The sequence below is a fragment of the Bombina bombina genome, chromosome 4 (assembly GCF_027579735.1).
Source record: "Bombina bombina isolate aBomBom1 chromosome 4, aBomBom1.pri, whole genome shotgun sequence".
Taxonomy (NCBI): domain Eukaryota; kingdom Metazoa; phylum Chordata; class Amphibia; order Anura; family Bombinatoridae; genus Bombina; species Bombina bombina.
The window spans coordinates 588,225,879-588,238,771 of record NC_069502.1 but is presented as its reverse complement, the minus strand read 5'-3'; the positions used below and the strand labels follow the sequence as shown (position 1 = coordinate 588,238,771).

Here is a 12,893-nt window from a genome sequence, read left to right as displayed (position 1 = left end):
AATTTAGGTCTAATAATCATTTTTCGTTCCTTTCCTCACAATAAGGAACAAAAGCCTGATCCTTCATCCTCAGGAGCGGTATCAGTTTGGAAACTATTTTCAGTTTGGAATATATCCAAGCCTTATAGAAAACCTATAGCCAGCTCCTAAGTACCCATGAAGGTGCGGACCTTATTCCAGCTCAGCTGGTATGGGGCAGATTACGTTTTCTTCAAAGAAATTTTGATCAATTCCGTTCTCAATTTCTGGTTTTAGAACATTGTTTCAGAAAGGTACAGCATTGGCTTCAGTTAAGGCCTCCTGCTAAGAGATTTTTTCTTTCCCGTGTCCCAGTTAACACAGCAAAGGCTCAGCATTTCTGAAATGTGTTTCAGATCTAGAGTTGGCTGGAGTAATTATGCCAGTTCCAGTTCTGGAACAGGGGCTGGGGTTTTATTTTATCTCTTCATTGTACCAAAGAAGGTCAATTCCTTCAGACCAGTTCCGGATCTATCAATATTGAATCGTTATGTAAGGATTCCAACATTCAGTTTCTGTAGGACTGTCCTGCCTTTTGTTTAGCAAGGGCATTATATGTCTACAATAGATTTACAGGATGTGTATCTGCATATTCCGATTCATCCAGATCACTTTTAGTGTCTGAGATTCTCTTTTTAGACAAGCATTACCAGTTTTGTGGCTCTAGCCTCAGTTCCAAGAATTTTTTTCAAAGGTTCTCGGTGCCCTTCTTTCTGTAATCAGAGAACAGGGTTTTGGTATTTCCTTATTGGACGATATCTGGGTACTTGCTCAGTCTTCTCATTTTCGAAGAATCTCATACGAATCGACTTGTGTTGTTTCTTCAAATTCATGGTTGGAGGATCAATTTACCAATCAGTTCATTGATTCCTCAGACAAGGGTAACCTTTTTAGGTTTCTAGAATAGATTCAGTGTCTATGACTCTGTCCTTGTCAGACAAGAGAAGTTTAACATTGATTTCAGCTTGTCAAAACCTTCAGTCACAATCATTCCCTTTGGTAGCCTTATGCATGGAAATTTTAGGTCTTAGGACTGCCGCATCAGATGCGATCTCCTTTGCTCGTTTTCACATGCGACCTCGTCAGCTCTGTATGCTGAACCAATGGTGCAGGGATTACTCAAAGATATCTCACTTAATATCTTTAAACCGATTATACGACACTCTCTGACATGGTGGACAGATCACCATCGTTTAGTTCAGGGGGCTTCTTTGTTCTTCCGACCTGGACTATAATCTCAACAGATGCAAGTCTTACAGGTTGGGGAGCTGTGTGGGGGTATCTGACGGCACAAGGGGTTTGGGAATCTCAGGAGGTGAGATTTCCGATCAATATTTTGGAACTCCGTGCAATTTCAGAGCTCTTCAGTCTTGGCCTCTTCTGAAGAGAGAGTTGTTCATTTGTTTTCAGATAGACAATGTCACAACTGTGGCATACATCAATCATCAAGGAGGGACTCACAGTCCTCTGGCTATGAAAGAAGTATCTCGAATTTTGGTTTGGGCAGAATCCAGCTCCTGTCTAATCTCTGCGGTTCATATCCCAGGTATGGACAATTGGAAAGCGGATTATCTCAGTCGCCAAACGTTGCACCTGGGCGAATGGTCTTCACCCAGAGGTATTTCCTCAGATTGTTCAAATGTGGGAACTCCCAGAAATAGATCTGATGGCTTCTCATCTAAACAAGAAACTTCCCTGGTATCTGTCCGGATCCAGGGATCCTCGGGCGGAGGCAGTGGATGCATTATCTCTTCCTTACAAGTGTCATCCTGCCTATATCTTTCCGCCTCTAGTTCTTCTTCCAAGGGTATTCTCCAATATTCTAAGGAATGCTCGTTTGTCCTGCTGGTAGCTCCAGCATGGCCTCACAGGTTTTGGTATGCGGATCTTGTCCGGATGGCCTCTTGCCAGCTGTGGACTCTTCCGTTAAGACCAGTCTTTCTGTCTCAAGGTTCTTTTTTCCATCAGGATCTCAAAACCTTAATTTTAAGGTGTGGAGTTTGAACGCTTGATTCTTGGTCAAAGAGGTTTCTCTGACTCTGTGATTGATACTATGTGACAGGCTCGTAAATCTGTATCTAGAGAGATATATTATAGAGTCTGGAAGATTTATATTTCTTCAGGATGGTTTAGATAAAGGTTTGTCCGCAAGTTTCATGAAAGACAAATCTCTGCTCTTTCTGTTCTTTTTCACAGAAGGATTGCTAATCTTCCTGATATTCATTGTTTTGTACAAGCTTTGGTTCGTATAAAACCTGTCATTAAGTCAATTTCTCCTCCTTGGAGTTTGAATTTGGTTCTGGGGGCTCTTCAAGCTCCTCCTTTTGAACCCATGCATTCTTTGGTCATTATATTACTTTCTTGGAAAGTTTTGTTTCTTTTGGCCATCTCTTCTGCCAGAAGAGTCTCTGAATTATCTACTCTTTTTTGTGAGTCTCCTTTTCTGATTTTGCATCAGGATAAGGCGGTGCTGCGAACTTCTTTTGAATTTTTTACCTAAGGTTGTGAATTCTAACAACATTAGTAGAGAAATTGTGGTTCCTTCATTATGTCCTAATCCTATGAATTCTAAGGAGAAATCATTGCATTCTTTGGATGCTGTTAGAGCTTTGTAATATTATGTTGAAGCTATTTAGTCTTTCCGAAAGACTTCTAGTCTATTTGTCATCTTTTCCGGTTCTAGAAAAGACCAGAAAGCTTCTGCCATTTCTTTGGCATCTTGGTTGAAATCTTTATTTCATCATGCCTATGTTGAGTCGGGTAACACTCCGCCTCAAAGGATTACAGCTCATTCTACTAGGTTAGTTTCTACTTCCTGGGCGTTTAAGAATGAAGCTTCAGTTGATCAGATTTGCAAAACAGCAACTTGGTCCTCTTTGCATACTTTTACTAAATTCTACCATTTTGATGTGTTTTCTTCTTCTGAAGCAGTTTTTGGTAGAAACGTACTTCAGGCAGTGGTTTCAGTTTGAATCTTCTGCTTATGTTTTTTCATTAAAAATTTTATTCTGGGTGTGGATTATTTTCAGCAGGAATTGGCTGTCTTTATTTTATCCCTCCCTCTCTAGTGACTCTTGTGTGGAAAGATCCACATCTTGGGTAATCATTATCCCATACGTCACTAGCTCATGGACTCTTGCTAATTACATGAAAGAAAACATAATTTATGTAAGAACTTACCTGATAAATTCATTTCTTTCATATTAGCAAGAGTCCATGAGGCCCGCCCTTTTTTGTGGTGGTTTTGATTTTTTTGTATAAAGCACAATTATTCCAATTCCTTATTTTATATGCTTTCGCACTTTTTTCTTATCACCCCACTTCTTGGCTATTCGTTAAACTGAATTGTGGGTGTGGTGAGGGGTGTATTTATAGGCATTTTAAGGTTTGGGAAACTTTGCCCCTCCTGGTAGGAATGTATATCCCATACGTCACTAGCTCATGGACTCTTGCTAATATGAAAGAAATGAATTTATCAGGTAAGTTCTTACATAAATTATGTTTTACGGTTCAGCGCCTGGGTTGCGCTTGCTGATTGGTGGCTAAATGTAGCCACCAAACAGCAAGCACTATCCAGGGTGCTGGACTAAAAATGGGATGGCTCCTTAACTTAGAATCCTACTTTCTCTTGTTAAGTGTGTTCAGTCCACGGGTCATCCATTACTTATGGGATATATTCTCCTTCCCAACAGGAAGTTGCAAGAGGATCACCCAAGCAGAGCTGCTATATAGCTCCTCTCCTCACATGTCATACCCAGTCATTCTCTTGCAACCCTCAACAAAGAAGGAGGTCGCGAGAGGAGCTGGAGTTTTTACTTAACTATTCTTCAATCAAAAGTTTGTTATTTTAAATGGCACCGGAGTGTGCTGTTTTTCTATCTCAGGCAGTATTTGGAAGAAGAAACTGCCTTTTTTTTTTTTTTTTTTTTTTTTTTTTTATATGATCTTAGCAGGCGTAACTAAGATCCACTGGCTGTTCTCGACATTCTGAGGAGTGGGGTAACTTCAGAAACTGGGAATAGCATGCGGGGTCCTCCGCAAATGAGGTATGTGCAGTACATTATTTTCTGGGAATGGAATTGACTAAGAAAATACTGCTGTTACCGTATGATGTAAGTACAGCCTTAAATGCAGTAGTGGCAACTGGTATCAGGCTGATAAATGTATGCGCAGGCGAGTTATTTTCTAGGGACTAGAATTTGACTGAGAAAATACTGTTAAAACTGAAATAATACTTAAGCCTTATCTGCAGTGGTAGCGACTGGTAGCAGGCTTAGTGATAAATTTGCATGACATTGGAAAATGTTGTTTGTTTTTTTTTATAAAACGTTTACTGGCATGTTATTCGTTTTTGTGAGGTACTTGGTGATAAATCTCTTTGGCCATGATTTTTTTCCACATGGCTAACATATATTTTCTGCATAGAAACCATTATATCAGGGCTCCCACTGTTGTAATAGGAGTGGGAGGAACCTTGTTTTAGCGCCTTGTTGCGCAGTTAAAATTCTAGCACAGTCTTCCTGCTTCTTCCTCCTTGATCCAGGACGTCTCTAGAGAGCTCAGGGGTCTGCAAAATTCATTTTTGAGGGAGGTAATCAGTCAAAGCAGATCTGTGACAGTGTGTTTGACTGTGATTAAAAGCGTTAAATCTTAATTGATATCCGTTTTATCCGTTTTGGGTATTGAGGGGTTAATCATCCTTTTGCTAATGGGTGCAATCCTCTGCTAATAATACACTTCTTGTTAAGAATTGTTTAATTATATCTGTATTTTTGAAGCGCTGCAGCGTTTTTTATATTGCTTGTAAACTTATTGAAAGTGATTTCCAAGCTTGCTAGTTTCATTGCTAAGTCTGTTTAAACATGTCTGATTCAGAGGAAACTGTTTGTTCATCATGTTCAAAAGCCAATGTGGAGCCCAATAGAACGATGTGTACCAATTTTATTGATATTGCTTGGAATAAAAGTCAATCTGTACCGATAGAGAAACTATCACCAGACGACGAGGGGGAAGTTATGCCGCCTAACTCTCCTCACGTGTCAGTACCTGCGTCTCCTGCTCGGGAGATGCGTAAGATTGAGACGCCAAGTACATCTAGGCCCTTACAAATCACTTTACAGGATATGGCTAATGTTATGAAAGAAGTATTATATAATATGCCCGAATTAAGGGGCAAGCGCGATAGCTCTGGGTTAAGGACAGAGCGCGCTGATGACACGAGAGCCATGTCTGATACTGCGTCACAATTTGCAGAACATGAGGACGGTGAACTTCATTCTGTCGGTGACGGTTCTGATCCGGGGAGACCGGATTCAGAAATTTCAAATTTTAAATTTAAGCTTGAGAACCTCCGTGTGTTACTAGAGGAGGTATTAGCGGCTCTGAATGATTGCGACACGGTGGCAATTCCAGAGAAAATGTGTAGGTTGGATAGATACTATGCGGTACCGGTGTGTACTGACGTCTTTCCTATACCAAAAAGACTTACAGAAATTATTAGTAAGGAGTGGGATAGACCCGGTGTTCCTTTTTCCCCTCCCCCGATATTTAGAAAAATGTTTCCTATAGACGACACCACACGAGACTTATGGCAGACGGTCCCTAAGGTGGAGGGAGCAGTTTCTACTTTAGCCAAGCGTACCACTATCCCGGTGGAGGATAGCTGTGCTTTCTCAGATCCAATGGATAAAAAATTAGAGGGTTATCTTAAGAAAATGTTTGTTCAACAGGGTTTTATATTGCAGCCTCTTGCATGCATTGCGCCTGTCACGGCTGCAGCGGCATTCTGGTTTGAGTCTCTGGAAGAGGCGATTCGCACAGCGCCCTTGGATGAGGCTTTGAGCAAAGTTAGAACCCTTAAGCAAGCTAATGCGTTTGTTTCAGATGCCGTAGTACATCTAACCAAACTTACGGCTAAAAATTCTGGATTCGCCATACAGGCGCGCAGGGCGCTCTGGCTTAAATCCTGGTCAGCCGATGTAACTTCCAAATCTAAGCTACTTAACATTCCTTTCAAAGGGCAGACCTTATTCGGGCCCGGCTTGAAGGAAATTATTGCTGACATTACGGGAGGTAAGGGCCACGCCCTTCCTCAGGACAGGGCCAAACCAAAGGCCAAACAGTCTAATTTTCGTGCCTTTCGTAACTTCAAGGCAGGAGCAGCATCAACTTCCTCCGCTCCAAAACAGGAAGGAACTACTGCTCGTTACAGACAGGGTTGGAAAGGCAACCAGTCATGGAACAAGGGCAAGCAGGCCAGAAAGCCTACTCCCGCCCCTAAGACAGCATGAAGACAGGGCCCCCTATCCGGAGACGGATTTAGTGGGGGGCAGACTTTCTCTCTTCGCCCAGGCTTGGGCAAGAGATGTGCAGGATCCCTGGACGTTAAAGATTATATCTCAGGGATACCTTCTGGATTTCAAAACCTCTCCTCCACAAGGGAGGTTCCATCTATCGAGGTTATCAACGAACCTAGTAAAGAGAGAGGCATTTCTACAATGTGTACAAGACCTCTTAATCATGGGAGTTATCCACTCAGTTCCGCGATCGGAACAGGGACAAGGATTTTACTCAAATCTATTTGTGGTTCACAAAAAAGAGGGAACCTTCAGACCAATCTTGGACTTAAAGATTTTAAACAAATTCCTAAGGGTACCATCGTTCAAGATGGAAACCATTCGAACCATCCTACCCATGATCCAAGAGGGTCAATACATGACCACAGTGGACTTAAAGGATGCTTACCTTCACATTCCGATTCACAAAGATCATTATCGGTACCTAAGGTTTGCCTTTCTAGACAGGCATTACCAGTTTGTGGCTCTTCCCTTCGGGTTAGCCACGGCCCCGAGAATTTTTACGAAGGTTCTGGGCTCACTTCTGGCGGTACTAAGACCACGAGGCATAGCGGTGGCTCCGTACCTAGACGACATTCTGATACAAGCGTCAAGTTTTCAGAATGCAAAGTCTCATACAGAGATAGTTCTAGCATTTCTGAGGTCGCATGGGTGGAAAGTGAACGTGGAAAAGAGTTCTCTGTTACCACTCACAAGGGTGCCTTTTCTAGGGACTCTTATAGATTCTGTAGAGATGAAGATTTACCTGACGGAGTCCAGGTTATCAAAGATTCTCAATGTTTGCCGTGTCCTTCATTCCGTTCCAAGCCCATCAGTAGCTCAGTGAATGGAGGTAATCGACTTAATGGTCGCGGCAATGGACATAGTGCCATTTGCGCGCCTGCATCTCAGACCGCTGCAACTATGCATGCTCAGTCAGTGGAACGGGGATTACTCAGATCTGTCCCCTTTTCTAAATCTGGACCAGGAGACCAGAGATTCTCTTCTCTGGTGGTTGTCACCGGTTCATCTGTCCAAAGGAATGACCTTTCGCAGACCAGATTGGACGATTGTAACAACGGATGCCAGCCTTCTAGGCTGGGGAGCAGTCTGGAATTTCCTGAAGGCTCAGGGATCGTGGACTCAGGAGGAGAAACTCCTTCCAATAAACATTCTCGAATTAAGAGCAATATTCAATGCTCTTCTAGCTTGGCCTCAGTTAGCAAAACTGAGGTTCATCAGATTTCAGTCGGACAATATCACGACTGTGGCTTACATCAATCATCAAGGGGGAACCAGGAGTTCCCTAGCGATGTTGGAAGTCTCGAAGATAATTCGCTGGGCAGAGTCTCATTCTTGCCACCTGTCAGCGATTTACATCCCAGGCGTAGAGAACTGGGAGGCGGATTTCCTAAGTCGCCAGACTTTTCATCCGGGAGAGTGGGAACTTCACCCGGAGGTATTTGCTCAACTGATTCGTCGTTGGGGCAAACCGGATCTGGATCTCATGGCATCTCGCCAGAACGCGAAGCTTCCTTGTTACGGATCCAGGTCCAGGGACCCGGGAGCGGTGCTGGTAGATGCATTAGCAGCCCCTTGGGTTTTCAACATAGCTTATGTGTTTCCACCATTTCCGTTGCTACCTCGACTGATTGCCAGGATCAAACAGGAGAGGGCATCGGTAATTCTGATAGCGCCTGCGTGGCCACGCAGGACCTGGTATGCAGACCTAGTGGACATGTCGTCCTGTCCACCATGGTCTCTACCTCTGAGGCAGGACCTTCTAATTCAGGGTCCTTTCAAACATCCAAACCTAATTTCTCTGAGGCTGACTGCCTGGAAATTGAACGCTTGATTCTATCAAAGCGTGGGTTTTCAGATTCGGTTATTGATACATTAATACAGGCTCGGAAACCTGTGACCAGAAAAATTTACCATAAGATATGGCGTAAATATTTATATTGGTGCGAATCCAAGAGTTACTCATGGAGTAAGGTTAGGATTCCTAGGATATTGGCTTTTCTACAAGAGGGTTTAGAAAAGGGTTTATCCGCTAGTTCGCTAAAGGGACAGATTTCAGCTCTGTCTATTCTTTTACACAAACATCTGGCAGAGAATCCAGACGTCCAGGCTTTTTGTCAGGCTTTGGCTAGAATTAAGCCTGTGTTTAAAGCTGTTGCTCCTCCGTGGAGCTTAATCTTGGTTCTTAAAGTTCTTCAGGGTGTTCCGTTTGAACCCCTTCATTCCATTGATATTAAGCTTTTATCTTGGAAAGTTTTGTTTTTGATGGCTATTTCCTCGGCTCGAAGAGTCTCTGAGTTATCTGCCTTACATTGTGATTCTCCTTATCTGATCTTTCATTCAGACAAGGTAGTACTGCGTACTAAACCTGGGTTTTTACCTAAGGTTGTTTCTAACAGGAATATCAATCAAGAGATTGTTGTTCCATCATTATGTCCTAATCCTTCTTCAAAGAAGGAACGTCTTTTGCATAATCTAGACGTGGTCCGTGCTCTGAAGTTCTACTTGCAGGCAACTAAAGATTTTAGACAAACTTCTTCTCTGTTTGTCGTTTACTCTGGACAGAGGAGAGGTCAAAAGGCTTCGGCTACCTCTCTCTCTTTTTGGCTTCGTAGCATAATACGTTTAGCCTATGAGACTGCTGGACAGCAGCCTCCTGAAAGAATTACAGCTCATTCCACTAGAGCTGTGGCTTCCACCTGGGCCTTTAAGAATGAGGCCTCTGTTGAACAGATTTGCAAGGCTGCAACTTGGTCTTCACTTCATACTTTTTCCAAATTTTCCAAATTTGACACTTTCGCTTCTTCGGAGGCTGGTTTTGGGAGAAAGGTTCTACAGGCAGTGGTTCCTTCTGTTTAATGTTCCTGCCTTGTCCCTCCCATCATCCGTGTACTTAGCTTTGGTATTGGTATCCCATAAGTAATGGATGACCCGTGGACTGAACACACTTAACAAGAGAAAACATAATTTATGCTTACCTGATAAATTTATTTCTCTTGTAGTGTGTTCAGTCCATGGCCCGCCCTGTCTTTTTAAGGCAGGTTCTAAATTTTAAAATTATAATTACAGTCACCACTGCACCTTATAGTTTCTCCTTTCTCGTCTTGTTTCGGTCGAATGACTGGATATGACATGTGAGGGGAGGAGCTATATAGCAGCTCTGCTTGGGTGATCCTCTTGCAACTTCCTGTTGGGAAGGAGAATATATACCATAAGTAATGGATGACCCGTGGACTGAACACACTACAAGAGAAATAAATTTATCAGGTAAGCATAAATTATGTTTTTTCAAATAAAGATAGCAAGAGAACAAAGAAAAATTGATAATAGGCGTAAATTATAAAGTTGTTTAAAATTACATGGTCTATCTGAATCATGAAAGAAAAAAATGGGTTTACTAACCCTTTAAGTATAACTGCTTTGAATGACCTAGGTTTATCTAGTCCTTTTAGCTGTGGAATTCAGTAAGTGAAAAATGGCCTTGTAAATGTGTATCCAGAATTTGAATTGTGATCAGTAAAACAGAAGGGCTTATTTTAACCAAACCGATAATGTAAAAAGTGATACACAATCAAAATGGTTGATGTTGGCATTGACAATTGCTGCAGCAGTTGACATGCAGATAATGATCAAATACAAATTGCGATTAACACCTAATTAAGAGTTGAAGAGTAGGTAAAAAATAGGATGTAAAAAGGAATAGCTGGGCTTTGCTGCATAGATATAGTATGGAACAGATTCTAAGCACAAATTCTTTTGGAATATAAGACTTATGTGTTATTTTAGGCTAAAAACGTTGCCTGTCTATTCATTGATTTAACACATGTAACTGGCATGACTTTGTGTGATTCACAGGGCCCCTCGGTTTAAAACGTTTCAGCAACAGGACAGCCAGGAGCTTCTGCACTACTTGCTGGATGCCATGCAGTTAGAAGAAACCAAGGTATTGTATTTAATCATTTCATGCATGTCGGTATGGTCATAGGATCCAGTCGTTTTTTTATTTCATTCAGTAAAACTAATGGTAGTAAATCACTGATTAGACACACTGTTTATTTTTTATGTAATCCATCCAGTCACCCTATGACAGTGGTGGTGAACCTTCTTGACAATATTCACCCAAATAAGTGCTAATCTTTTTTTTAAAAAAATGAGCTCAAGTGCCCATGCTTCACTTATTATTTTTAATTTAAAGGCCATTAAAGAATGATTAAAATTACTTTTTTCTTTTACATTTATAATATACAGCAAGAATTTGCTGAGCTATACTATGCATCCAAAATAAATAATTTATTAAAGGGACATTAAACACTTTGAGATGGTAATATAAAATGATAAATTGTATATATAAAACAACTCTGCAATATACTTTCATTATTTATTTTGTCGTCTTTGCCTGTAATTCCATTCTGAAATTGTGAGCTTTTCAGTTCCTGTTAGAAATGGAAGTGCAGAACACTGTAAAATCCAGCACAACCATTGGCTGTACACTATAGTGACCTATTTATAACGGTCTCTAATTGGCCACAGTAGAGAAGGTAACACAAGTTACAATATGGCAGCTCCCAGTGTTTTATAGACACTTGGGCCTAGATTTAGAGTTCGGCGGTAAAAGGGCTGTTAACGCTCCGCGGGCTTTTTTCTGGCCGCACCATAAATTTAACTCTGGTATCGAGAGTTAAAACAAATGCTGCGTTAGGCTCCAAAAAAGGAGCGTAGGGCATTTTTACCGCAAATGCAACTCTCGATACCAGAGTTGCTTACGGACGCGGCCGGCATCAAAAACGTGCTCGTGCACGATTCCCCCATAGGAAACAATGGGACTGTTTGAGCTGAAAAAAAACCTAACACCTGCAAAAAAGCAGCGTTCAGCTCCTAACGCAGCCCCATTGTTTCCTATGGGAAAACACTTCCTACGTCTGCACCTAACACTCTAACATGTACCCCGAGTCTAAACACCCCTAACCTTACACTTATTAACCCCTAATCTGCCGACCCCGCTATCGCTGACCCCTGCATTACACTTTTAACCCCTAATCTGCCGCTCCGTAAACCGCCGCAACCTACGTTATCCCTATGTACCCCTAATCTGCTGCCCTAACATCGCCGACCCCTATGTTATATTTATTAACCCCTAATCTGCCCCCCACAACGTCGCCGACACCTACCTACACTTATTAACCCCTAATCTGCCGAGCGGACCTGAGCGCTACTATAATAAAGTTATTAACCCCTAATCCGCCTCACTAACCCTATCATAAATGGTATTAACCCCTAATCTGCCCTCCCTAACATCGCCGACACCTACCTTCAATTATTAACCCCTAATCTTCCGATCGGAGCTCACCGCTATTCTAATAAATGTATTAACCCCTAAAGCTAAGTCTAACCCTAACACTAACACCCCCCTAACTTAAATATAATTTACATATAACGAAATAAATTAACTCTTATTAAATAAATTAATCCTATTTAAAGCTAAATACTTACCTGTAAAATAAATCCTAATATAGCTACAATATAAATTATAATTATATTATAGCTATTTTAGGATTAATATTTATTTTACAGGCAACTTGGTATTTATTTTAACCAGGTACAATAGCTATTAAATAGTTAATAACTATTTAATAGCTACCTAGTTAAAATAATTACAAATTTACCTGTAAAATAAATCCTAACCTAAGATATAATTAAACCTAACACTACCCTATCAATAAAATAATTAAATAAACTACCTACAATTACCTACAATTAACCTAACACTACACTATCAATAAATTCAATAAACACAATTTCTACAAATAAATACAATTAAATAAACTAGCTAAAGTACAAAAAATAAAAAAGAACTAAGTTACAGAAAATAAAAAAATATTTACAAACATAAGAAAAATATTACAACAATTTTAAACTAATTACACCTACTCTAAGCCCCCTAATAAAATAACAAAGCCCCCCAAAATAAAAAATTCCCTACCCTATTCTAAATTAAAAAAGTTACAAGCTCTTTTACCTTACCAGCCCTGAACAGGGCCCTTTGCGGGGCATGCCCCAAGAAGTTCAGCTCTTTTGCCTGTAAAAAAAAACATACAATACCCCCCCCCCAACATTACAACCCACCACCCACATACCCCTAATCTAACCCAAACCCCCCTTAAATAAACCTAACACTAATCCCCTGAAGATCTTCCTACCTTGTCTTCACCATCCAGGTATCTTCATCCAACCCAAGCGGGGGCTAGACATCCACTGAAGAAGTCCAGAAGAGGGTCCAAAGTCTTCCTCCTATCCGGCAAGAAGAGGACATCCGGACCGGCAAACATCTTCTCCAAGCGGCATCTTCGATCTTCTTCCATCCGGTGCGGAGCGGGTCCATCTTGAAGCAGGCGACGCGGATCCATCCTCTTCTTCCGATGTCTCCCGACGAATGACGGTTCCTTTAAGGGACGTCATCCAAGATGGCGTCCCTCGAATTCCGATTGGCTGATAGGATTCTATCAGCCAATCGGAATTAAG

The 12,893-nt window shown here is 41.4% G+C and overlaps 1 protein-coding gene across 2 annotated transcripts in view; it reads left to right on the top strand.

The window, feature by feature from the left end:
* Window positions 1-12,893, top strand: part of USP45 (ubiquitin specific peptidase 45) — an 879,557-nt gene that overhangs the window by 430,260 nt on the left and 436,404 nt on the right. For both annotated transcript variants that reach the window (XM_053710569.1, XM_053710568.1), the window contains exon 9: window positions 10,230-10,317. In XM_053710569.1, the coding sequence (XP_053566544.1) occupies window positions 10,230-10,317 (88 nt within the window). The remainder of the gene's footprint in view (window positions 1-10,229; window positions 10,318-12,893) is intronic.